The 27,514-nt window shown below is 40.6% G+C and overlaps 2 protein-coding genes across 5 annotated transcripts in view; one reads left to right on the forward strand and one right to left on the reverse strand.

The window, feature by feature from the left end:
- The window catches only part of trmt61b (tRNA methyltransferase 61B), a 79,973-nt gene that overhangs the window by 30,900 nt on the left and 21,559 nt on the right, over positions 1–27,514 (reverse strand). The window contains exon 7 of one of the 4 annotated variants that reach the window (XM_048531870.2): positions 25,248–26,045. The exons of 2 other annotated variants lie outside the window; for them this stretch is intronic. In XM_048531870.2, coding sequence (XP_048387827.1) covers positions 26,023–26,045 — 23 coding nt within the window. In that variant the 3' untranslated portion in view covers positions 25,248–26,022. One more of the 4 variants, XM_048531869.2, reaches the window with a different exon arrangement.
- spdya (speedy/RINGO cell cycle regulator family member A) lies at positions 51–26,375 on the forward strand. The gene is made up of 6 exons (XM_048531873.1): positions 51–285; positions 5,644–5,702; positions 6,349–6,434; positions 10,633–10,804; positions 17,084–17,378; positions 26,287–26,375. Exons 1-6 carry the CDS (start codon positions 51–53, stop codon positions 26,373–26,375), a joined length of 936 nt encoding a protein of 311 aa, XP_048387830.1.

Raw genomic sequence — 27,514 nt, forward strand, 5'->3', positions numbered from 1 at the left:
CCTTATATTAATAATTCTTCATATTATGTATGGTTTAGTTTTAGAACGTTATGAGGAACAACCAGTTATACTGCCAGACTCCACCTTCAATTACTGTCCGGATGAAACCCGTGGGAACAAGATCAAATCAACAAAGGAAAAGAACAAAGTTAAAGCCATCATGTATACCAAAAGCTCAGAAAATGCACAGAAAGAATACTGATGTTATTTCAAAATCCAAGCATACGAGAGGGCCTTGTCTCATTATTCAGCGGCAAGAAATGGCAGCTTTCTTCAAACTATTTGGTGTGTACTAAAGCCAGGAAGAATGTTACAGTGGAAAAATTTATTAGAAAAAATACTTAAGCACTTTGGAGTAGAAATTCTTGTTTACATGCAACTGGCATCCGGATTCAAGTTGCGCTCAAAGTTAGGCTAGTTTTCTTAATTAACATGTTTGCTCCAGTTACACCCACACCTATCTGCCATATTACAGAATGTAAAGTCCATAATGAAGCACTACAATTGGACAATATTTTGGAATATCATTTTCTTGCATTATAACATATTCCATAGTGCATTTACAATTGGAAACCTGGTGTCTTTTGAATCGTAGAATCCCTACAGTGTGGAAACAGGCTATTCAGCCCAACAAGTGCACACTGTCCCTCCGAAGAGGATCCCACCCAGAACCATTCCACTACCCCTGCATTTCCTATGTCTAACCCACCTAACCTAAACATCCCTGGGCACTATGAGCAATTTAGCGTAGCTAATCCACCTTCCCTGCACATCTTTCGACTGTGGGAGTAAACCAGACCACCTGGAGGAAACCCAAATAGACACAGGGAGAATGTGCAAACTCCACACAGACAGTTGGCCTAGCCTGGAATTGAACTGGGGTCCCTGGTGCTGTGAGGCAGCGGTGCTAACCACTGAGCCACCATGCTGCCCATGTGATTTTAATATGATTGACGATTGGGTTTACACAAGAATAATAACTTTTAATGAGAGTGTGTAGTCTACCTGTGAGGGATCTACTTTTAGTGGTAGAATCTTTAATTTTTTTCTGGCCAGAGTGATATAGACATTCCTGAGGAAGCGTCACTGGACCTGAAACATTATCTCTGATTTCTCTCCACAGATGCAGCAAAACCTGCTGAATTTCTCCAGCAATTTCTGTTCTTATTTCTGATTTGGAATTTTGATGGTCAAGGGTGTCAGTAAGGAAAGTAGTGCTGAGACCACAGCCAAACAGCTATGATCTTGTCGAATGGTGGAGCAGGCTGGAACAGCCAAATGGCCTACTCATAGTAGCTAATGGTTTTGAGACCACACCTACAGAGTTGTGTATGCTACTGGTCATCTTCCCAGATACATTTTCCCTGGAGGGAAAGTATATAAAATTCTTGAAGAACTTGACAGTAGATACTAAGAAGCTGTTTCCTCTGATTGGAGAACTGGCAATCATTGCCTACATATGAGGAATTTGCTATTTAGGACTAACATTGCAAATCTTTGCAATTCTCTGGTAAGTCTGTGAATGTTCAGTCGATTGAGCACATTTAGAACCAACATCAACAGATAGATGGACAGAAAAAAGGGAGAGTACAGGATAGTGTTGAGGTTGTACATTAGCCTAATATTATTGAATAGTAGAGCTGACTCAATGCCACGTGGTCTACTCTGCTCCAATTGCTTATTTTAAAATGCCTTTAAGACAAAACAGAAGGATTACTAAAGAAACTTTTCATAACTACCCGACATTCTGAGACAAAGTATGATTTGAAGTTCAGTCACAGAGATAATGCAGGAAACATAGTGGCCGATTTGGACACAATGAACTCTCATTAAACAGCAGTTATTGATAATAACTAGATGATCTGTCTCTGTGGTACTGTTTTGAGGTGTTAATATTATACAGGACACCAGATGTAGTTCCCCTCATCTTTGATATAGTGCCACGGATTGAGTTTCTTTCCTGACTGGGTAAACTGGGCTTTGGGTTTAAAATCCTCATCCAAAAGATGGCACCTCTGACAGTGCAGTATTAACTCAATTTGTGTACTTGAATGTCAGCCATGATTGTTTGTGCTTAGGTCCTGGAGTAGGTTATGACTTCCCTCTCAAAGGCAAAAGTGCTATGAACTGAGCTGGGCTAGCTCACAAATTGTATTAGTGTACATGTGCCAGTTTCTTTCTAAACTAAATATTCTTTACAAATTATTTAAAATGTTTTTAACTTTGCCTATTTAATGTCTAAAAGAATAGCTTAATTTTAAAAATTCTGTTTAAGACTCACATGCAAGTGCATGTAATGGAAACTTGCCATGCTAATTAATTTATTCTGAAGGCCTTAACTTGACCATGTTAGGGACAGAGTTGCTTTTTAAACTAGCCCATTGGATTACAGAAACTTGAATGGTATAAAATTCAATCTGTGTTTGAAGTTTAACAATTTTTTGCACTAAGTTGATATTTAAAAATTACATTGGAAAAAACCATGGCAAATTAGCAGAAATTCTATCTCATGATGGTGGGGTAGTTTGCCAAATCTTGCCGAATATGACATAGGTGCATCATATGAGAATAGGAGCCTGCCTCTTTCCAGTGGAGATTTACACCACTATTTCCTGTAACTATTGAGTCTAAAATCATAGAGTTTGAACAGTGCGGAAAGAGACCATTTGGCCCATTGAGTCTGCATCCCACCCAGACCCAGCCCCACCCTATTCCTATTTCGTGTTTACCATAGTTAAACCACCTAGCCTGAATATCCCTGGACACTGAGATAACAAGGTGTAGAGCTGGATGAACACAGCAGACCAAGCAGCATCAAAGGAGCAGGAAGGCTGACGTTTCGGGCCTAGACCTTCATTTTTTCTGAAGAAGGTCTAGGCCCAAAACGTCAGCCCTTCCTGCACCTCTGATACTGCTTGGCCTGCTGTGTGCATCCAGCTCTACACCTTGTTATCTCAGATTCTCCAGCATCTGCAGTACCTACTATCCCTGGACACTACCGGGCAATTTAGCATGGTCAATCCACCTGTCCTGCACATTATTGGACAGTGGGAGGAAACGCGAGCAGACTGGAATCTTGCTGAGTACACCAAAAATTTAACAAGCACTTGGAAGGCCCAAAATCAAGAAATGATGATTTTTTGTTTTGCACTATCAACAGGATATTACAATGAAGAGAATTCAAAATGGAAAACGGTAAGTATTTACAGTACATATGTGGAGTGAAACCACTGGTTGACATTGAGTTGAGAAATCCATTCTCTCTGCTCTTTCTTCCCATTAGCCATCCTCCCTGCAAAGATAGAGCCTTCCAGAGAGGGTTCTTTCAAATCCACAGCCGTGCTGTCTAACCGATAAGCTTCCCTGCTGGGCACCCTCCCTCACCATGGCCATCTGCCACTGGAGGTTCCGTTACACTAGGTTCCCCTTTTAAGATGCAACCATCTTGTGTACTACAACTTCGCTTCAAGTCAGTGAAGTACGCATTCTTACCGCTCCTTAGATAAAGAAAAGAGATCCTCCAAATTTTAAAGGTTTGTTTTGAAACTCGTTTAAAATTTCTAGTTGTCATTGCATATAGTTAAGACTTTTTGTTAACTTAGTTCTGGAACATATTGAATTGCAGTGATTTGTAAGCAGTAAGGGCGTCGAAGGCAGAGGAGCACTTGGAGACAGTAAGGACTGCAGACGCTGGAAGTCAGAATCCATAGGTACAAAGCTGGAAAAGAACAGCAGATCAGACAGCATCCGTGGAGCAGGAAAGTCAAGGTTTTGGGCTGAATTCCTTCGTCAGGAAAGTCTCGGCCCAAAACGTTGACTTCTATGCTCTACGGATGCTGTCTGATCTGTTCTGCTTTTCAAGCTTCACGCTTATTGGCAGAGGAGCACTTATGCCCGTTCAGGTGAACAGCTTGATGTTTGTGCAATTTAACGACTGTTTAAAAATTCAGTATTGAATAAGGTCATTTTCTCCTTCTGGTCAAGCAGGACTGCCATTTCTGTGTGCGAAGGCTAATAAAATAAAACTGTAGACCTGTTCAACAGAGTCTACCAGCCACTGATTGTCTTCAATCCAGTGACTGACATAACAAGTTATGGGCCACAAATATCCCTTAATCTGTTGGGAAGGCATCCAGATGAAATCAGGACAGGACCGTTCTTCAGAAATAAATAGGGAGAAAGGGGGAGGTGGATAGAAGATGGATAAGGGAAAAGATAGGTGGAGAAGAGACAGACGGGTCAAGGAGGCGATGTTGGAGCCAGTAAAGCTGAATGTAGGTGGGGAGTTAGGGAGGGGATAGGTTGGTCCAGGGAGGACGGACAGTTCAGGGAGTTGGGATGAGGCTAGTTGGTAGGAGATGGGGTGGGGCTGGATGTGGGAGTGGATAGGTGGGAGGATGGGTTAGAGAGGTTGGTATGAGCTGGGCTAGTATTGGGGTGCGATCGGGGGTGGGGAGATTTTGAAGCTTGTGAAGTCCACATTGATCCCGTTGGGCTGCAGAGTTCCCAGGTGAAATATGAGATGCTGTGGCATCGTTGTGGCATTGCAGGAGGCCCAGGATGGGCATGTCATCCAAGGAGTGGGAGGGGGAGTTGAATTGGTTCGTGACTGGGAGGTGCAGTTGTTTGCTGCGAACCAAGCGTAGGTGTTCCGCAAAACGGTCCCCACGTCTTGGCTTAGTTTCCCTGATGTGGAGGAGGCGACATCTGGAACAGTGGATACAGTATACCACATTAGCAGATGTGCAGGTGAACATCTGTTTGATGTGGAAGGTCTTCTTCAAGCCTGGGATGGAGGTGATGGGGGAGGTGTAAGGGCAGGTGTAGCATTTCCTGTGGTTGCAGGGAAAAGTGCCGGGGGTGGTGGGGCTCATGGGGAGTGTGAAGCAGACAAGGGAATCACGGAGAGTGTGGTCCCTCCGGAAAGCAGATAAGGGTGGAGAGGGAAAAATGTCTTTGGTGGTGGAGTCAGATTGCAGATGGCGGAAGTGTCGGAGGATGATGCGACGATCCAATGCATCAATGTGGACTTCACAAGCTTCAAAATCTCCCCTCCCCTGACCGCATCCCAAAAACCAGCCCAGCTCGTCTTCGCCTTCGTAACCTGTCTTTCCTCCCAACTATCCCCTCCTCCCACATTCAGCCCCACCCCCAGTTCCTACCTACTAGCCTCATCTTGCCTTCTTGACCTGTCCATCCTCCCTGGACTGACCCATCTCCTCCCTAACTCCCCACCTACACTCAACTTTACTGGCTTCAACCCCGCCTCTTTGACCTGTCTGTCTCCTTTTCACCTATCTTCTCCTTTTATCATTTTCTGTCTGCCTCTCCCTTTCTCCCTATTTATTTCAGAATCCCCTTCCCCTCCTCCATTTCTGAAGAAGGGTCTAGACCCGAAACTTAAGCTTTCCTGCTCCTCTGATACTGCTTGGCCTGCTGTGTTCATCCAGCTCTACACCTTGTTGTCTCAGAATCTCCAGCATCTGCACTTCTACTATCTCTGATATCAGGATTAACTGATCAGACAGTTGAAGGCCTTTTAAATAAACATGCACCAATTAAATAACAATGTTTAATATATGCACTTACATAAAAAAATTTCATTGTCACATTTGGTTTTGTTTTGCTTTCTGTGCCTCACAGATGATGACTTAATACAAGACTTTCTATGGATGGATTGCTGCTGTAAGGTCTCTGACAAGGTATAGCATTTATAAACCCTGATCAACCCTATCTCCTTCTTGAAGTTGGAATCATTAGTTGGGAATATGTTGCTTAATTTCTGCATACATTTAATGCAGTGAAAGGTAAACCTAGAGCTAATATGAAAACATTCCCCTCTCAATGAACAATCAACAATTCGATTTGACTTCCAGATAGAATACTGGTCATGCAAATCCCAGATCATTTGAAGAAATGGTTATATGTCAAAATGGGCAAACGTTTGTGTTTTCTTCATAAATGTGAATTTAAGTGGATCAAAGGATGTTCCTCATCTGATTTATAATTTACAACAGTATAGTGGCATTAATGGAAGCTGGGAGAAGCAAGATGACCTCCAGGACTTGCTACTTGTACAGGCCATCAGACCTCCTGGGAATTTTGTAAAAATGCAGTTTTTCTTATCAAATAACTTATTTTTTAAGCAATAGCCTTTCGTCGAGTGAAGTACTTCATATATATATTGCTGCATTTGTCATTGTTCTCAGTGCCACTAAAACAAAGCTCTCCTTTCGTGAGAGTTGATTCTACAGATATCAGGATGTCAACAGTATAACTGCAGACATATTAATTTCAATATGGTGTTTAATTTTGTGGATAATAATGCATTTATTTTAATTTTCTCAGTATCTTCTAGCGATGACCTTTGTTTATTTCAAGAGAGCTGGTTTTGAAATAAGTGAACAAACGAGAATGAATTTCTTTGTTGCTTTGTAAGTATAGTCGTGTTTTTTACCCTTGCATATAATAGGCTTTATTGTTTGAATCCGAAATAAAAACAAATGTATTATGAGGGTTTGGTTTAACATTTTGATTGTTTGACACAATACCATGTCAAAATGCCTGACTACCATTCCACAAACAAAAGAGTCTAATAGCCAGTTAATCTTTAGTTTGTAGCAATATATTCATGAGGAAGGAATGGTGGCTAAGACACTGGGATTTCCTTTTCTGTTTTATCAAATACTACTCTGGATCTTCAACATCTAAATAGGCATAATATACTTATGTTTAACATCTTAAAGGCTAGGAGCAGGAGTAGGCAATTCAGCCCCTTGGTCTCAACTCGTTTCCTGCCTGCCCTCCAAAACCCTTCAACCCTTTGCTAATTAAAAATCTGTCTATCTCCTCCATAAATTTGCTCAATGTCCTGGTATCCACCTCACGCTGGTTTAGCGAATTCCTCAAATAAAGTAACTTGTCTAATACTTTTTGGAAAAAATGTCAGTAAAATCTGTTTTCCAACATCAAGTAATGTTTCCCAATTGATTGTAGTTTGTACCAAAAGTTTAGTTTACTTTTGCTTTTATTTCATAAAGCCATGAATTTGTATTTTTACCACAAGTGAGTTATAAGTATGTTAAGTGTCCATAATTTTCATATTGTTGCAGTATTATTTTGGTTGTTTGCCGACTAACATTTTTATTTCATTGAATAGAAAGATTTTTACACGAATGAAAGTTAAATCTGCGGTACATACAGAAAAATAATTAGCTGCTGAGTATGTTTTTTAACACCATCCATGGAGTAAAGACCATTGAATAAATGTTTCTATTTCACTGGTTTATATTAGCATAATTTATTCATGCGTCGACTGAGAGTAAAGTTTTAAGTTATTTAATTGAAAAAGAATATTCTGATGCATGTGTGTCAATAATACTTAATCTTCTGTCACACTTGACTCCTTGATACTGAAGATGTAATTCTAAATTTAGCAATCCAAGAAAAATCTGAGTTGAGATGGGTAGTTCTCTTGGCAGTAAGCCCACTTTCAAGTTTTGATAAAATGTATTAATGTTGTCATAATAAATGCCAAAGGAACAGAAGTCTAAACCTGTTCTGTAAGAAGTAATTCAAGTAAGTAGTTATTAAAAGTGTACTGATTAGAATTTTTGAAATGTTTTCACTGGTAGAATTTTCAGTATGTCAGACAAAATTGTATTGAGTTTTATATACCCCTGCTTCCTGTTAAAAATGTTAAAATGCCTTCAAAGTTTTATAATGGTGCTCATAAAATCAAAATATTACATGACATACATAAAAGAAAAACACCTTCTCTGTTAGTGTCTGCTGATTTGTCATTTATCATTCTTGCATTTTGCTGTCTGTGTTCTGACTCTTAGCCATAGAGTCCCCACAGTGTGGAAACAGGTCATATAGCCTGTCCAGTCCACACCAACCCTCCAAAGACCATCCCACCCGCATCAAAGCAGTCCCTGTCTCCCTGCATTTCCCATGGCTAATCCACCTAGCCTGCACATCAACGGACACTAGGGGCAATTTCGCATGGCCAATCCGCCTAAACCACTCATCTTTAGGAGGACACCGGAGCACCTGGAGGAATCCCAGGTAGACACAGAGCATGTACAAACTCTACACTGACATTGGCCTGAGCACAGGATTGAACTTGGGCCTCTGGATTGTCAGGCAGTAGTGTTAACTGCTCAGCCACCGTGCCGTCCTTAGTCAGGATCCTGTATTCAGGATGCCACTACACATTCATCATCTCCTCTGCCTTGTGGCACCTTCCCATGCAATTGCAGGTGTGACACTTGCCCCTTTACTTCCTCCCTTCTTACTGCCCAAGAACACATGTAGACCTTCCATGTGAAGCAGTGATTCTTTCAATCTAGCCTACTGTATTCACACTTGCAGTGCAATGGTCTGCATGTTAGTAAGACCAAATGCAGACTGGGTGACTGCTTTTCAAAACATCTCTGCTCTGTCCATAGAATGACCCCCAACTTTCCAATTGCTTGCCATTTTAATCCACTGTTTAATTCTCATGTTGATGTTTCTGTTGTCTTGTCCCAGAGAAGCCCAATGAAAACTGCAGGAAGAGCACCTCATTTTTCATTTGGGTAATGCGCAGCCTCATTTTTCCACTTGGATACTTTGCAGACTACAGGACTCAGCGTTGAGTTAACAATTTTGTTTTGATTCTTCCCAGTGTTTTGTTTGCATTGTAGAGCTGTATTTTCTGTTACTAATGCCTACTCTTCATCTATATCTTTCTTCTGCTGCCATTAGCACCCTCTTTTTGGATTTTGCAAAAGGAATCACTTTTCCAGACCTGAGCTCTGAAGAAGAGTCATACTGGATTTGAAACATTAACTTCTCCTCTGCCCACAAATGATATCAGACCTGTTGAGTTTCTTTTTGATTGCATATATTTTAAAAAAAGTTTTGGTGACACTGCCATCAGCAACCAAAGATAAAGTTCTGGAATGCCCTTCATAAAATCCTGATCGTTGTATCCTAAATGGCCAGGTGGTGAAAAATTAAAGTGGAGTATAATGGTTGCATATTTTCTCTATTTATTTATTGAGACACACATTACAAACATACGTAGAAAATCTAACAGACCCAGTTTCGGTCTTGTCCTATATGGAATAGGAGTTAATAGACCCCAGATAATACCCATCACGTGAATATAATTAATATACAATTAATATCTGGCACTTATCGCATCTTACCTCCTTTAAGATGTTCCTGAAAACTTAATTCTCCAAGACAATATTCGAACATTTCCTTGTCTTCATCAGAAGTAATGTCATATTTTGTTTAATAATATTTCTGTGAAGTGTCTTAATGTATTTTACCACATTAACGTAATACCTAGTCAATTGATGGAAATGCATTACTTAGTGTTTTGATATTGCTAAGGTTACGAGAAGTTTCTTTTTTTCTAAAAGTGCAAGTTATATTTCTCCCCTTTACTGTATGATTTTGAGCTAGTTTTTGATATTTAGGCTTTCTCCCAATGTTGGCAGATTTATCAGACCTCAGAGACTTCAACAAACTAAGGAATTTTTGGAAGATTACACTCAGTATATCCACTATCTCTGTATGTTCTTCTTTTAATATCCTAGGATACATCTCATCAGGTCCAGGTCTTTTGCTCCATTTATTTCCTTGGTTCACTTTCCTTAATGAAAACAATTACATTTGTTTCGCTGCTGTTTTTCTCTGTTGATTTGTTTAGCATTTTTAGAATGTTATTATGTCTTCTGCTGTGAAGATTGATGCAAAATGTTTATTCAACTCCTTTCTGTTTCCTGATTACCCTGTTACTACTTCCACAGCCTTGTTCTCTAAGGACCTTACGTTATATTTGGCCACTGTCTTCATCAGGCACTTCCTGCCCCAACTTAATGGGGAGACAGTTTTCTTGATGCTAGGAATCAGACAAAGAAGTCCAGGCACATCTACCACGAAAATTTCAGGGCCAATTAGAGATGATTGTTAAGTGCTGATTTAGCCAGTTATGCCCATGTCTTGTGATTGAGTAAATAAGATAATGTTTTACTAGAGTGTTCCCCTCACCCCACCATCCATCAAGTCTGCTCCAACGCACTGACTTAACTTCCATTTTGTGTAAGGCAAATCACTTCAACTGAAAATGACTGAAGAATAAGAATGGAAGAATTCAGCAGCAAAGCTGAATAAATCTAAAGCCTTTACATTTCATATGTGTCACCTTGTATTTAATATAACTGAGATCAAAATGCAAGGAAGATCATTTAATAAAAACAGTTAAAGTTTTTTTTTCCGCTCAGAAGACTATCAGTTGAGAATTTTGAATGGTGCATTCTCCATGGCAGTACATCTACCAATCAGACTCCACTTGTCAACCATTCAGCACTAGCCTTTCATCATTGACGTGTTTTTCCCTTTAAATTAATATTCTTGTGAATTGTCCTGTTGTCTTTTATCAGCAATATTTTGCTGTGTTCTGAACACAGTTTATTATTGAGTGTCTCTGGGAACACTGATGTGTTTTCCTAATCAAAACCTGATGTAATCAAAGAAAATTAAGTAAATTAGATAGTTAGGATCAGATCAGTTTATACATGATGCGTGTACTTTACGTATACATATTTGAAAATGTTTCTGACCCTTTTTTTTAAGATACTTAGCCAATACCATGGAGGAGGATGAGGAGGAATACAAGTATGAAATTTTTCCATGGGCTCTTGGAAAAAAATGGAAGAAGTTATTTCCAGATTTCTTAAAGCAACGAGATCAGCTTTGGGCAAAAATTAGTTTTAGGGCAGCTGTGAGTAAACGCTGTTGTGAGGAGGTGAGAATTACCGCATTAATATCCATTACCTCATTGTAATCAATGACTTACATATTGTCCCTCATGTAAAGTAACTTGAGTTGGCATTCTTTCTTTTGCTCAAAAGTCAGAGTATCTGCATGGTCAGAGTGAAGGAGACTGAGACAGAGTGAGTAACTGGAAATTCAATATAGTGGGAGAAAGACATGCTTCAATTTAGGGTTACTTACAGAAATACAATTCCCCACATTGAGATGTATAAAGGAGAGAAAGTAAGGGGCAGATCAAGACATCTACCTGCACTACAGCTAATAGCATCATGATGTCACAAGTGCAGAGAAAGCAGGTAATTGGTATGAAACTTTAGTATGGGAGTCAGAGAGGCAGCAGGACCTGCAGGGGTGAAGCTCACAGCAGGAGGCTGTAAATTGGGGCAAGAAGCTCGACGCCTACACCACTTCCCTGGGGAGTCAGAGAGTCAGCTCATGCTGAGTTTGAAACAGACTGAAAGAAACAGTGATATCACAGAAAAACCATAAGTTCATTGGCTGAAAATTTCTAAATTAGAGAAACATACATTTTTAATTAAGTAACTCTGTTTAGATTTAACTGAGAAAAGCATGGCCTATATCAGAAGATAATATAAGTAACAAAAAGGGAAGTTAAATTGAGACTTGAATCAAGGCTTTTAGAGACTGGAGGCTAGGACTTTGCATTTTAGCAAGAACGTTTGGAATGAAATATGGTCACTAGCACAATTAATATTCCTTAAAGAGACTAACTAACAAGCTTAACCTAAAGTGAAGTCATGGCAGCAGAACTCACATAGACTTTTCTGCACTATGTGGAAAGTTACCGGCATTTTCAGGGTCCTGGGCAGAAGTGCATGTATACAGGAGGTTTGTCCAGCTGCAGTTGTTGGTTACCGCATTTTGGAAATGGAGCTGTGGGTGGACTCAGTGTGGAGCATCTGCAATGCTGAGAATACTGTGACCAGCAAGATGTGAGGTGGTCATATGGCATGTAAAGATTAAGTAGGCAGAAAGGGTATCAGTGACCACCAGGTTGAGTAGAGAAAGGCAGATAATGCAGGAGTCCACTGTGGCTGTGCCCTCTCTAACAGATATACTTTTGATACTGTTAGGGGGGACAGTTTCTCAAATAATAACAAAAGTCATGTCCATGGCAGCATTGGTGGCTGTAGTGCACAAAAGGAGATGAAAAATGGCAGGGCTGTAGCAATAGAGGATACATTGGTAAGGGGAACAGGCAGTCATTTCTGTGACTGCAAATGAGACTCCACGATGGTATGTTGCCTCCCTGATGCCAGGGTCAGGGATGACTGAGTAGCTGCAGGACATTCTGAACAGGAAGGGCCAACAGCTAGTGGATGTGGTACATTTTGGTACTCATGACTTAGGTTTAAAAAAAGGGACAGAGTCCTACAGGCAGATTGTAAGGACCTCATCTGTAGTGAACTCAGGATTACAAATAGTGCCATGTGCTAGTGAGAGTAGAAATAATAGAATATGAATACCTGGTTGGAGAAATTGTGTGGCTGGAGAAAAGGAGGGAGTGATTCAGATTCCTGGGACATTGGCACTGGTTCTCGAAGGGCGGAACCAGTACAACAGGACAGGTTGCATCTAAGTAGTACAGGGATCAATGTCCTCGGGAAACAATCACAGCAGATTGGCCAGCATCCGTGGAGGGCGAGCAAGCTAACACTTCAAGTCTACATGCCTCTTTGTCAGGGCTGATGTGAAGTGTGGAGGGGTCAGCATTTATATAATAGTGTGGGGTGGAGTGCTGGGTGAAAAAGGGTGCTTATTCTGCAGATTATGTGATTGGAAATTGAGAATGGCAGAACAAAGATGTGTCCAGCTGCCAAACTGTAAGGAACAGATGGTCCCTCTGGAGTTGGGAAAGAGAGGACAAGGTGACAGAGAATGCAACAAGTAAAGCCAGGAGAAATAGGAGTGAGTTCACAGTCTGAAGGTGTGAAAGTCCAGAAGGTTGTAAAGTGCTTAGTTTTAAGATGAAATGTTGTTATTCCAGTCTGCACTGTGATTCCTTGGAGCATGTCAACATGCTAGGGACAGACAAGTGAGCATGCAAGCAGGATGCTGTGTTGAAATGACCAGCTGCGAGGAGGTCATGGTATTGCTTACACAGGGACCGGACATGTTCTGCAAAGTAGTCATCCAGTCTGCATTCGGTTTCTCCGGTGTAGAGTAGGCTACATTGGGCGCCGTGAATACAGTAGACTAGATTAGAGGAGGTATAGGTGAAATGCTGCTTCATCAAGAAAGAGAAAGACAATGACTTTCGGCCCTTGGATGGTGAGCTGGGAAGATGTGAAGGGCAGGTGTTGCACCTTCTGCACTTACACGGGAAGGTGCCATTGGAGGGGGGGGGAGTCGTGTCAGTGGTCATCGAGGGATGGACTAGGGTGTCCTGAGAAATGCAGATTGGGGAATTATGGGGAAGACATTGTTGGTGGTGGCATTCTCTGGCGTTGTCTGAAATGGCGGAGGGTGATCCTTTGAATGCGGAGGCTGGAGAGATGATAAGTGAGAATAAGGGGACCCAATCACATCATGATGTCGAATTCGTAACTATGGTCCTGAACCTAAAAAAAAAATAGCTATGAGGGTATGGGACACGAATTGGCCAAGATGGTTTCAGGAATCTTATTAAAAGGGTTGACAGTAGATGGCTAGCAAAGAATGTGTGCATGAATTACAACAGTTATTCATTCCTGTCTCGTGCAAAAATGAAAAAGAAAAATGGCTCTACTATCCTTACAAAATAAATTAGAGATCATTTAGAACCAAAAGAGGAGCCATATAAAATTGTAAGAAAAAGCAACAAGCCGAAGGACAAAAAGCTTGCTTTAGAGCCGATAAATAGAATATGAGAGTTAGGATGAGGAAACATAAAAAACTGATTATAGAAGCTTTTAAAAATATACGAAGGTAAAGAGATGGTAAAAACAATTGTTAAGCTTACAGTCAGAATCCAGGGAAATTATAATAGGGAACAAAGAAATGTCAGAAAAATTGAACACGTACTTTAATTCTGACTTCGAAAAGGAGAGCACACATAACCTCCCAGAAATATTAGGGAATGAAGGGTTTCCTGTGAGGGCAGAAGCGATGGAAATCAGTATTAATAATACCATAATGCTAGGGAAATGAATAGTGTTAAAAGTAGATGATCATCAGGGCATGATAATCTACATCACGGGGCACTAGAGGTAGTGGCTGTGAAAGTATTGGACGCAATGGTAATCATCTTCCAAGATTATATGGACTGTGGAACAGGTCCTAAAAATTGGACGGTGACAGTTGTCACCCCACAGCTTTTTTTAAAAAAAAGGAGAGAAAATTAAATTACAGACCCATCGGTCCAACATCAGTGTGGAATAAATGCTATCATAAAATATCTGGTAACTGACATTTGGAAACCATTAATGGGATTGGACAAAACCAGCATGGATTTATGAAAGGCAAGTCATACCTCACAAATCTATGTGAGTTTCTTTTTGTGGATATAACTTGTAACATAAATAAGTGAGAACCACTGCATGTGATGTATTTCGATTTTTTAGAAGGTTTTTGGGAAGATGTAAGTAGGTAAAATTAGAGCACATGGGGGTTAGGGTAATATATTAGCATGGATTGAAAAGTGATTGACAGACAGGAAGCAGAGTGGGAATAAATAGATGTTTTTCTGGGTGGTAGGCAGTGAGTGACCAGTGGTGCACCCTAAGAATCAGTGCTTAAGGTCCCAGCTATTAATGACATGTAAAAATGTCCTGCTACAAATGCAATATATCCCAGTTTGCTGATCACACAAAACTGGGCAGGGATGTGAGGACATTCCAAGGAACCTTCAAGGTGATATAGACAAGTTGAGTGAGTGGACAAAAACATACTAAATGCAGTACAGCGTGGCAAGCTGTGAAGTTATACAGTTCATTGCTTTATAAAAGAAGAGTATTATTTAGCTGGTGATACATTGGGAAATGGATGTACAAAAGGATTTGAGTTCTCATACCCCAGTCAATGCAAATAGACAAGTAGATACAACAAGCAATTAGAGAGGCAAATGGTATATTTGCCTTCATTGTAAAAGAATTTGAGTTCAGAAGCATGGATAAAACAAATAACTATGAATGCTGGAGATTTGAAACAAACAAAAACAGAAAATGCTTGAGAAACTCAGCAGGTCTAGCAACATCTATGAAGAGAAAGCACCATAAATGTTTCAAGTCTGGTGATACTTCTTCAGAATTTAGAACTGTTCTAGAGAAGGGTCATTGGATTTGAAGTGTTAATGCTGTTTTCTCATAAACAAAGATGTCTTACTGCAATTAAACAGGGCCTTACTTAGTGAGACCAAATCAAGCATATTGCAGTTTTAGTCTCCCTACCTAAAAATGGACACACTTGCCACACAGGGAATACAACAAAGGTTCACATAGCTGATATTGAGGATGGGAGTTATCCTGGTCGTCTGTCCCAAACAAATGTACCTTGTTTTCAATATAAGTAACAACACCAGACTAATAACTTCTGGAATTAAAAACACTGATGAGAAGGCAATTTCTTAACTCACCAAATTGTGCAACATTTTTTATTTAAGTGCTTTTGCCTCAGCTTTGCACATTGAAATGTTCAACATGCTCTTTCATTTCTTGTCAGGAACGTAAATTTATGTCCAAAGCTCGTGATTGGTGGCTCTGTGGTTTGCACCTCTACATTTGCAGTGCCAGGGACTTGGGTTTGATTCCATCCTTGGGTGACTGTATGGAGTTTGCATGTTCTCCCCATGTCTGAGGGTTTCTGTCTGGGTGCTCCAGTTTCCTTCCACAGTCTAAAGATGTGCAGGTTAGGTGGATTGGCCATGCTAAATTGCCTCTAGTGACCTGGGATGTGCATACTATGTGGATTAGCCATGGCAGATGCAGGGTTACAGGAATAGAGTACGGGGGTGGAGGCTCTTCAGAGGGTTGGTGTGGGCTGGATGGCCTGAATGGAATCTGCTCCCACGCTGTAGGGATTCCATGACAACAAATCTATATCCTAAACAATACTTCTGTAGGAGTTTAAGAGGAACGTAGAAGACAATTATCACAGGGAAGTATCTCTTAGCAACCAGTTGAATTCCAGCATTGCCGGAGGTCTTCAAGAAGGTCACCACCCTACATAAAATTTGTTGGAGCAATGTGCAAGATTCTGGGTATCACAGCTTTGCAAGAACATTTTGCACAGAAAACCAGAATAATATATTGGCTAAAAGGATTAGATCATGAGAGCAACCTGCATATATTAGATTTGCAATCCCTCAAGTAGAAAAAAATAGTAGGTGATATAACTAGACTTAGTAACATGATTAAAGGGTTTGATAGCATAGATGTGGTATCCTTTCTGATGTTAATTCTGGACAAATCAGATCCCAGAGATAGACCATTGTTTTAATTTTATTCTTGTTTACTGTGGAGGTCAGTCGTTGAACATCTTCACAAGGCTGCCAACTTATTTTTAACAAAAGGACAGAAAATTCTTTGCACAAAATATTATACTAGACAAGAACAAGTGCAACAATCTTTTAGCAAACATGAATGACTGATTCATCCCCTTTACTTCAGCAATACACCTCTTTTAGACAACTAGGTGTATTTGTTTGTGAAAAGGAACAAGGAATGGCTTGTGTGTTCAAAGCATGTCAAATCATTTTCTTATTTTGATGTTCTTAATTCAATCTGAATTTTTGCAAAACATAATACAGTACTTACTATAGGTGCAATCTTATTTATTCTCATCCAAGTAGTATCTCCAGCTTTATTGATGATTAAAGAAAGGTTTGGCTGGTGACACCTACAGCCCATGAAAGCAAAAAAATTACAGAATTTCTATAACACTTATCCAGATAAACATGTCAGACACCTTTAACTTAAGGACCACAAAAAAGAATACAGAGGGTGTGGTATATGAAAGGCATAGTCAAAGAGAAGTACTTGTTGGAAACTTTTAGTGGGAAAGTGAGAACCAGAACATAAAGTTTAATAGTTCGCAAGAGTGGGTATAGGGGTTGTGATGTATGACCTCCAGCTGTTTTCCGATACAGGTAGTTATGCAAACTTGAGGCTGCATGCATGGTACCAGTACTAAATGCACATGCTCAGTGGCTATTATTTATATGCATAAAACAAGTTAAGGAAGAACTTTCACACATGACGAATCTCATAACCACATCTATAAAGCTTCATGTAAGAGAATTTTGTTTCCATAGGTTATGGCAATTGCTCCATCCCATTACATCTGGCAACGGGGAAGGCCACTGCATCACAGTGGTGCTATCAGAAGGTATACGCGAAATGAAGTCAAAATACCTCGGGGTCCCTGTGATACACCAGTTCACTGTTCGCTTTGTGGCCAGAAAGAGGGTTTCTTCAGCATGCATATATCATCATCATCATCCTCCTCCTCTTGTGAAAGTTTGATAATAACTAAGAAAGACTTGTATCATAGTAATGCTGAGCAGCATCCAGATAACATCGAATTTAATACCTACTATTCCACAACTGGTAAGGACCCCTGTTTTCACATACTCATTTAAAATGTGGAATGGAGTCAGAATCTGTGGCACCAAAGGAGCTGAGGAGCCTATAGCACTTAAGCCAGTGTTAGCTCAAGATCAAAAACAACTTAGATTTATGTGGTACATTTAATGTAGTAAAATGTGCCAAGGTGCGTTACACCTAACGGTTATTCATTCATAGTTGATACTCAGTCAGACAAGAATAGATTAGGACAGATTGATCAGAAGGATAGATTTTGAAGAGCATTTTGAGGACAGAGGCAAGGAGGGTTAGAGGGAGAATTCCACTGCTTAGGTTCTTGGCAGTTTAAGGCAAAGTTGTCACATAGTGGTGCAATTAAAATCCATCTTCTGAAGAAGAGCCATATTGATTTGAAACATTAACTGTTTCTCTCTGCACAAATGTTGCTAGACCTGCTGAGTACTGCCAGCAGTTTCAATTTTTAAATAAAATTGAGGTTTCTTGGGATGTCAGAATTAATGGAGTGGAGATTAGATATCTCCACTCCATTAATTCTGACATCCTGAGAAACCTCAATTTTATTTAAAAATTGGAACTGCTGGCAGTACTCAGCAGGTCTAGCAACAATTTGTGCAGAGAGAAACAGTTAATGTTTCAAATCAATATGGCTCTGGGCTTGTAAAGATGAGTGACAGGAGTGATATTGTGAAGAGATTTCATAAAAAATGAGAATTTTTCAATTGGTGTCGCCAGACTGGGAGTCAGTATAGACAAGGATAATGGGTGAACTTGAATTAAGACCATAAGATATAGGAGCAAAATTAAACCATTTGGCCCATTGAGCCTACCCTGCCATACAATATTGGCTGATACGTTTCTCAACCCCATTCTCTTGCTTTCGCTCTGTAACCCTTGATCCCCTTACTAATCAAGAACCTATCTATCTCTGTCTTAATTACACTGAATAACTTGGCCTCCACAGCCCACTGCAGCAATGAGTTTCACAAATTCGCCACCTTCTGGCTGAAGAAATTCCTCCTCATCTCAGTTCTAAAGGATCATCCCCTCACTCAGTGGGGAGGCAGTGGCCTAGTGGTGTTGTTGCTAGTGTTATCCAGAGACCCAGATAAAGTCTGAGAACCCGGGTTCAAATCCTACCACAGCAGATGATGGAATTTGAATTCAATACAATATCTAGAATTAGGAATCTAATGATGACCATGAATCCATTGTCAATTGTCAGGAAAAACCCATCTGGTTCACTGATATCCTTCAGGGAGGGAAACTGCCATCTTTACCTGGTCTGGCCTACATATGACTCCAGACCCACTGCAACGTGGTTGATTTTAAACTACCCTCTGGGTAATTAGGGATGAGCAAAAAATGCTGCCTGGTCAGCAATGCCCTCATATCATTAATGAATAAAGAAACAAAAATTCCCAAGGCTATGCCTGTGGATGAGGGACTCTCCTGTCAGTGGAAACCACTTTTCCACATCCAGTCAATCCAGGCCTCTCAGTATTCTGTAAGTTTTGATGAGATACTTCCCTCGTCTTAGAGGTCCAAACCAACCGTATGGACACCCACTGCTATGACAAGGCATAAATAACATAACGGAATAGAAAATGAAGTAGAGCAATATAGCAGAAAAAGACACATCCCTTCCTGATGCATTCAGTGCTTTAAATGCTCGGTTCGAGCAGAATGCCAGTGGTGCAGTGTCACCTGCCCTGATAGCCCTGGACATACCTGTTCCCTCTGTCACCACTGCACATCAGATCAGTCTTCCTGAGAGTCAGTCCAAGGAAAGTGATGGAGTCCCCAGCCATGCACTTGGATCCTGTGTGGAGCAGCTAGCAGAGGTATTCACTGACATCTTCAGCCTCTCCTTCCTACAAGCCAAAAGTCTCCTAGTTCAAGAAGACCACGATCATTCAGATACTTAAGAAAGCACATGCAAAATGCCTTAATGACTACCATCCAGTGCTCTGACCTTCTTAATCATGAAATGCTTTGAGAGTCTGGTCATGGACCACCTCAACTATAGCCTCCAAGCTTGCCCCCATCCCTGCAGTTCACCTATGTACATAACAGGTTCACAGTGGATGCCACTTCCCTATCATTTATCCCCAGAACATCTGGACAGCAAGGACACCTACATTAGACTTCGGCTTATCGACTGCAGCTCTGCCTTTAACACCATTATCCCTTCCAGATTGATGTCAGAACTCCAAAGCCAAGGTCTTGGCTGTACCTTCTGCAACTGGATCCTCAGCTTTCTGACCTGTGGACTGCAATCAGTGAAGATAGACAACTGCACCCATCCATGATAGCCCTCAACACTGGAGTCCTGTAAGGATGCATTCTTAGCCCCATACTCTGCTCTCTGTAAATCTACAACTGTGTAGCCAAATTCCAAACAAACACCAGCTACAAGTTTGCTGACAACATCACCGTGGTAGGATCGATATCAAACAGCAATGAATCAGATTATAGAAGGATGTAGGGCTTGGTGGCATGGTGCAATGATAGCAACCTCTCTCAATGTTGGCAAAACAAAAGAACTGATCATTGACTTCAGAAAGAAGGGAGGAGAATATGCCCCCGTCTATGTCAACGGTATGGATGTTGAGAGCGTCAAGTTCCTTGGAATGATGATAACCGACAACCTGTTCTGGACTTCCCGTGTAGATGCAATGGTCAAAAGGCACTACAATGCCTCTTCCTCAGGCGACTCAGGAAATTTGGCACGTCCATAAGGACCCTCACCAACCTTTACAGACGCACCATAGGGAGTGTACTATACGGGTGCATAACGGCCTAGTATGGCAACTGCTCTGCCCTGGACCATAAGAAACTACAGAGGGCTGCGTGCATAGTGTGGTGCATCACGGAAGCAAACGTTCCATCCATTGACTCCACTTACACTTCTCGTTGCCGCAGAAAGGCTTCCAACATCATCAAAGACCCTTCTCACCCTGGTAACAGTCTCCTACAACCTCTTCTGTTAGGCAGAAGATACAGAAGCTTGAACACACACACCAAGTTCAAGAATGATTTCTTCTCTGTCGTCATTAGACTGATGAATGGAATCTGTAACTTCAAATAATGTTGATCTTGTTAATGTTTATTTTGCTTCATGCACCTCCTGCCTGTGCAATATAACCTGTATGCCTCACTTTGTCCAAGCACCCTATGATCTGTATATCCTTGCTTACTATGGTCTGCCTATACTCATAAACAAAGCTTTTCACTGTACTTAGGTACACATGACAATAAATCAAATCAAATTAACTCTTATCGAGTACAGAACCAGAGTCTTCAAACAGTTTTCATATGACAGGCCCATCGGCCCCAGGATCATTCTTGTAAACCTTATCTGGACTCCCTCCAATGCTAGCACATCTTTACCCAGATACATTGCCCAAAAAAGCCTCAGCAGTACATGTCTGCTGTTGTATTCTAGTCCTCTTGAAATGAGTGCTAAAATTGCATTTGCATTCTTAACTGCCAGTTGAACCTGCATTTTGACATTGAGAAACCTAAACTAGGACTGCCAAGTCCCTTTGTTCTTCAGATTTGCAAAACATTTTCCCATTTAGAAAATTTACCATGCCTCTATTCTTCCCACCAAAATGCATAACTGTACATTTACCCACATTGTAATCCATCTGCCACTTCTTTGCAACTCTCTTATCCAAGTCCTTCTGCAGCCTCCCCATTTCCTCAACACTACTGCTCCTTCACCTATCTTTGAGTCATCTGCAAACTTATCAACAATGCCCTTGGTTCCTTCATCCAGATCATTAATGTATAGCATGAATAGCTGTGATCTCAACACAGACCCCTGAGGACTTCCATTAGTTACTGGTTGCCATTCTGAAAAAAGACTTTCATGTCAGCCAGTCCTCTGTCCATGCTAGTACATTGCCCTCAACACTATGGACTCTTACTTAGCAGCCTCCTGTCAAAGGCACCTGGTCATTGACCTTCTGGAAATCCAAATAGCTCATGCTGACTAGTTCTCCTTTGTCTAACTTACTTGTTTGCTCAAAGAATTCTAACAGATTTGTCAGTGATGACCTCCCCTTGATGAAGCCATACTGATTCCGCCTACCATGTACTTCAAGTACTGTGTGATCTCACCCCCACTAATGGACTCTAAAATCTTCCAATGATGGAGGCTCACCAGCCTATGGTTACTGTCTTCTGTCTCCCACCCTTCTTAAACAGCAATTTTACATTAGCCAATTTCCAGTCTTCTGGGAGCCTCCCTGATTCCGATGATTCCTAAAAAATCATCACCAATGCCTTTACAATCTCCTCAGCTGTCTCCTTCAGAACTCTGGGGTGTAGTCATCCTAGTCTGGGTGATTTATGCACATTCAGACCTTTCAGCTTCCCTAGCACCTTCTCCTTAGTAATGGCCAGTAGACTCACCTCTTCACCTGACTTGATGTTCTGATAATCTATTGGTGTCTTCCGCTGTGAAAATTGATGCAAAATGCGTATTCATTTCCTCCGCAATTTCTTTGTTACCCATTAATTCTCCAGTCTCATTTTCCAGTGATCCCATGTCCAATCATGCATTTCTCTTACCTTTAAGATATCTTCAAGAACCTTTGCAATCTTTTATATTACTAGCTAGCTTAGTCTCATAATGTATCTTCTCCTCCTCCCTTACTGTTTTTTGTTCAGTTATCCTTTTCTGGTTTTTGAAGGCTTCCTAATCTTTACACATTTATGTTTTAGTTTTATTTTTTATGCTGTCCGTGACTTCCCTTGTCAGTCATGGTTGCCTCATCTTCACCTTAGTATGTTTCTTCTTCCATGGGATGAATGTCTGTTGTGCCTCTTGAATTACTGCCAGGAACTTCTGCTGTTGCTGCTCCACTGTCTCCCCTGCAACTCTTCCGTTCAAATCAACTTTAGCCAGCTCCTCCCTCATAAAATTGTGGAGGAAATGAATAGGCATTTTGCATCAATTTTCACAGTGGAAGACACCAATAGATTATCAGAACATCAAGTCAGGTGAAGAGGTGAGTCTACTGGCCATTACTAAGGAGAAGGTGCTAGGGAAGCTGGAAGGTCTGAAGGTGCATAAATCACCCAGACCAGGATGACTACACCCCAGAGTTACTTTCACTCAGTTGTAATACTGTTGCATCTGATTCCAGCTTCTTCCTTTCAAATTGGAAGGTGAATTCTGTCATATAATGGTAACTGCCCCAAGGAGTTCCTTCACCTTAAGCTCCCTAATCAAGTCTGCCTCATTATACACCATCAAATCCAGAATTTCCTGTTCCCTAGGAGCTCTACCACAAACTGGCCCAAACAAAAAACATTTCGTGGATATTCTACAAATTCCTTTTCTTGACATCCACAATCGACCTGATTTTTCCAGTCTATATGCATGTTGAACTCCCTCATGATTATTATAATAGAATATTTCTCACATGCCTTTTTTATCTCATTTATTTTCTTTCTCGCATCCTGACTATTGCTAGGAGACCCATACGTAACTCCCGTAAGGTCTTTTTTCTCCTTTGCAGCCCCTCATCTCTACCTACACAGATTCTACACCTTCCAACTCTATATTACTCCTTGCTGTTGATTTAATTCATTTCTTACTAACTTGGTGTGAGTTGAAACACAACACCAGATTCTTGGATGAGTCTAAGTTTACAGAGTTTCAGGACACAGTTTAAAAATAAGGGGTAGGCCATTTAGAACAGAGCTGAGGAGAAACTTCTTCACCCAGAGTGGTGGATATATGGAATGCTCTGCCCCAGAAGGCAGTGGAGGCCAACTCTCTGGATACTTTCAAGAAAGAGATAGATAGAGCTCTTAAAGATAGTGGAATCAAGGGTTATGGGGATAAGGCAGGAACAGGATACTGATTGTGGATGATCAGCTATGATCATAATGAATGGTAGTGCTGGCTCAAAGGGCCGAATGGCCTACTCCTGCACCTATTGTCTATTATCAAATGGATAGATGAGTTTCAGCTACATGATTAAATATAGATATCATGTCAAAATGACTTCTTTAACTGAATGCTGGTAGCATTCTGTCCTTTTGCCAATGTAGAAAGTACATATGAAAATCTCACAGACGACATACCAGTAGTTAATTATCAGCAAAAACATGTGTTTAAGTAAACCACCTATAAACACTGATGTCAGCACCACCAAGCTATGATCTGACATAATATAATCATGGTTGTCTAAATGCAGAAAGCATTTGCCAATCTTGGGTGGCCAATAGCATATTTTTGCTTGAGTTGTAAATGTATTGTCTTTATTGGCTTGAAGATAGATGACAGAGGGTGGTGGTGAGGGTTGCTTTTCAGACTGGAGGCCTGTGACTAGCACAATGGTCGGTGCTGGGTACACTTTTTGTCATTTATACAAATAATTTGTATGTGAACATAGGAAGTGTGTTAATAAGTTTGCAGATGACACCAAAATTGGAGGTGTAATAGGCAGCAAAGAGTCCAATAGGATCTTGGTCAGATGGGCCAATGCGCTGAGGACTGGCAGATGCAATTCAATTGAGATAAATGTGAGGTGTTGCATTTTAGAAAGGCAATCAGGATAGGACCTATACAATTAATAGTAAGGTCCAGGGAGTGTTGCTGAACAAAGGAACCTTGGAATACAGTAGTTCCTTGAAAGTGGAGGCACAGGAAAAGAGGATCGTGAAAATGGCGTTTCGTGTGCTTGCCTTTCTTGGTCAGTGCATTGAGTATAGGATTTGGGAAGTCATGTTGCGGCTGTACTGGACATAGGTTACGCCACTTTTGGAATACTGCATGCAATTCTGGCTATAGGAAGGATATTGTGAAACTTGAAACGATTCAGAAAAGATTTACAAGGATGTTGCCAAAGTTGGAGGGTTTGAGCTGTAGAGGGAGGATAAATAGGCTAGGTATACTTTCCCTGGAGCATTGGGGACTGAGGGGTGACCTTATAGAGGTTTATAAAATCATGAGAGGCATGAATAGGATAAATGGACAAGGTCTTTTCTAGGAGTGATGAGTCTAAAACTAGAGAGCTTAGGTTTAAGGTGAAAGGGGAAAGCTTTAAAAGGGACCTAAGGGGCAACTTTTTCAGGCAGAGGGTGGTGCATGTACGGAATAAGCTACCAGTGGAAGTGGTGGAAGCTGGCACAATTACAGCATTTAACAGGCATCTGGATGGGTATACGAATATGAAGGGTTTAGAGGGATATGGGCCAAATGCTAGCAAATGGTACTAAATTAATTTAGGAAATCTGATTGGCATGAACAAATTGGACTGAAGGGTCTGTTTCCATGCTGTATATATCTATGACACTATCACATTCTTTCTTAAGTGCTTAGCCACGATAAGACCGCATTTTGATGAAGCACCTCAAGACCAGAAGTCCACGCTGAGCCAAGAGATGCCACATACCGCTGAAAGACCACCATAACAGGCATGGAGAGACTGCAGGGCTGGGCATCTGCCACACCGGGTCTGCACTGAGTTAGAGACCAAGGGTTAGCAAGTTTTGAGAAGATTTGTAGCTCAGGTTAAGGTTCTGGATAGGAGTTTGCTCGCTGAGCTGGAAGGTTCGTTTTCAGACGTTTCGTCACCATACCAGGTAACATCATCAGTGAGCCTCCGACGAAGCGCTGGTGTTATGTCCCGCTTTCTATTTATCTGGTTAGGTTTCCTTGGGTTATGTCATATGTCATAACCCAAGGAAACCTAACCAGATAAATAGAAAGCGGGACATAACACCAGCGCTTTGTCGGAGGCTCACTGATGATGTTACCTGGTATGGTGACGAAACGTCTGAAAACGAACTTTCCAGCTCAGCGAGCAAACTCACATCCAGATACCAAGGGTATAAAGAAAGAAGGGAAAAAAAGCGCCAAAATAGAAGAAAACTAAGAAAAGGAAACAAAGTAAATGAGCTCTGTCTGAGGTGTTCCATCTGCCGTTGTCATGATTTATGGTGCAGTGATGTCTTCTGTAGGCCATGACTTTGTTTGATACACGTGTCATAGATTTTGGTTTACTGGTCTGCAAAATGAGCAGAGAATTGGTCAATAGAGTTAATACTGCAAGGTGATGTGTTTTGGCAAAGAGCTTAGGAATAGGCACACTAAATATGTAGAGGCTGTGGGGATGGCATGGAATCATGTGCCTAGATCTTTGAATGTGCTACAGTATATTGAAAGTAGTTAGGAAATTGGGCTTCATAAACAAAGCTAGAGTAGAAATGCAGGGATGCTATCCAGAACCCTCAAACTCTGGTTAGGTCATAACAGATTTCTTTTCCCAGCTCTGGTCACCGTGTGTTAGGAAGTAAGTGTAAATCATTGAGTGGATTCAGTGATTCACTGGAATTCTTCCAGAAAAAAAGGATGGTAGAGTAGCTTCCACATTGGAGCTGTTCTCCATGAAGCAAATAGGTTTGAGTGGATATCGGAAAAAGGCATAAAAAATTGAGATATTTGGCAAAGGTAGGCAAAGAAAAACTGCTTCCATTAGCTTGAATATACACAGGTACTGAAGGATACGTTTAAGCTTTTGGGCAAGCAAAGAGGACTTGATGGAATTTTTTTTTGCATTGCACATACTAACATCCTGGAACTTGCTGCCCATTAAGGTGGCTGAAGTAGAGGTAATCAGTGATTTCAAAAGGAAATTGGAATGGTACCTGAGGAGAATAAACTTGCAGAGTACAGTGCAGAGGAATAACATTGACTGGATTGTTGTACAGAAAGACGACACAGACTCAGTAAGCCATTATGACTCAGTAATACAATATTGATTATGCTCTGTACTTAACTCTAATCCAACTTACCCACAACAATACCCACATGTGTGTGATATAGCAGGTTCATATTCCATTCTTTGCTTTTTTATGACAATTGATTACATTTTCCCCTTTTTTTAAGATTGTCAAACTGTACAAAATGGGCAAAGAAAATATAACATTTCAGTGAAGGATAGATCCATGGACTGGTTTAATGGAAATGAGGAGTGAGGATACCTTGCAAATAAATGGGTTCATGCCACCAGGAATGTGTTGCAAGCAAGAGCGAAAAACATCCTAAGTTTTGATGTAACAGTTTCTCACTAAGCTCACACTGACTGAAAAGTACCAACATGCATCTTCCTGTCTGAACATGAAGACCAAGGAAAGGCATTAACAAGAGCTGCTGGTATGAATGAAGACTCAATTCAGAACAGTATCCCCATTAAAAAAGTTGTTTGTTAAAACAACTTGGAACAGAAATTTTCATGACCACTTTAAAAACTTACTATGGTGGTGCATAGTGGCCATCAGAATAAAACAGGTAGGCAGGATTTTGGTCTTGTAAATTTCTAATAGCTCTTTAAATGTCTTATATTGACCTGTTGCTATTTCAAAGACTTTTGCTACCTGTTTACTGACAAGCATGTAGTTCTTTATGAACACGAAACTATTTTGCTCACCTTTTACGTTCAAATGTTTTTTTGATTGTTTTTGTGTCCTTTTTTCTCCTGCCACTGTCTATATTGAACAAAGTACTACAATATAAAATTATGAATAAATGAGAAAATACACTTTGTTTTATTTATCGCAGTGATATAATACAGACTGGAACAGGATAGAGAACTCAGTCTTCACAATTCCATGGGGACTTGCTGTTGTTTTCACTGTTTTGTGCAGTAGAATATAACTGGACAGGTCTAAATTTTCTTAGTTTAACAAGGAAAGCTGTTGTGGAAAAACAACGCACAGAACAATGATAAGAATCTGTTGTTAACAATTGAAACAACTTCTGATAGCATGTTTTTGTGAAAATATTGAACTCTAGTGGATAAGATTTGAACTCTCTCCACTTCTTTTCCCAGTAATATTCCTACAAACACCTAATTCTGTCCCTTAACTCCCTTTTAACCATCAATACATGCCAACGACCATGTGTACCAGTACACTAGTCTCAACAAATAACAGTGCTGCTCCAATGAATAAAGTGAAACCAATGCAATGCAAAATATTTGTTATAGAGATTCAAGTTTTGAAAATCATGCACGCCACCATTGTGCTCCCAATAATTCTTACATTAATGGAAATTGAGTTGGGCAGTAAATTTGATGAATTGAAAGGTTTTATAGATTACTCATATTTGTCAGGTA

This window comes from Stegostoma tigrinum, chromosome 4, assembly GCF_030684315.1.
Source record: "Stegostoma tigrinum isolate sSteTig4 chromosome 4, sSteTig4.hap1, whole genome shotgun sequence".
Taxonomy (NCBI): Eukaryota; Metazoa; Chordata; class Chondrichthyes; order Orectolobiformes; family Stegostomatidae; genus Stegostoma; species Stegostoma tigrinum.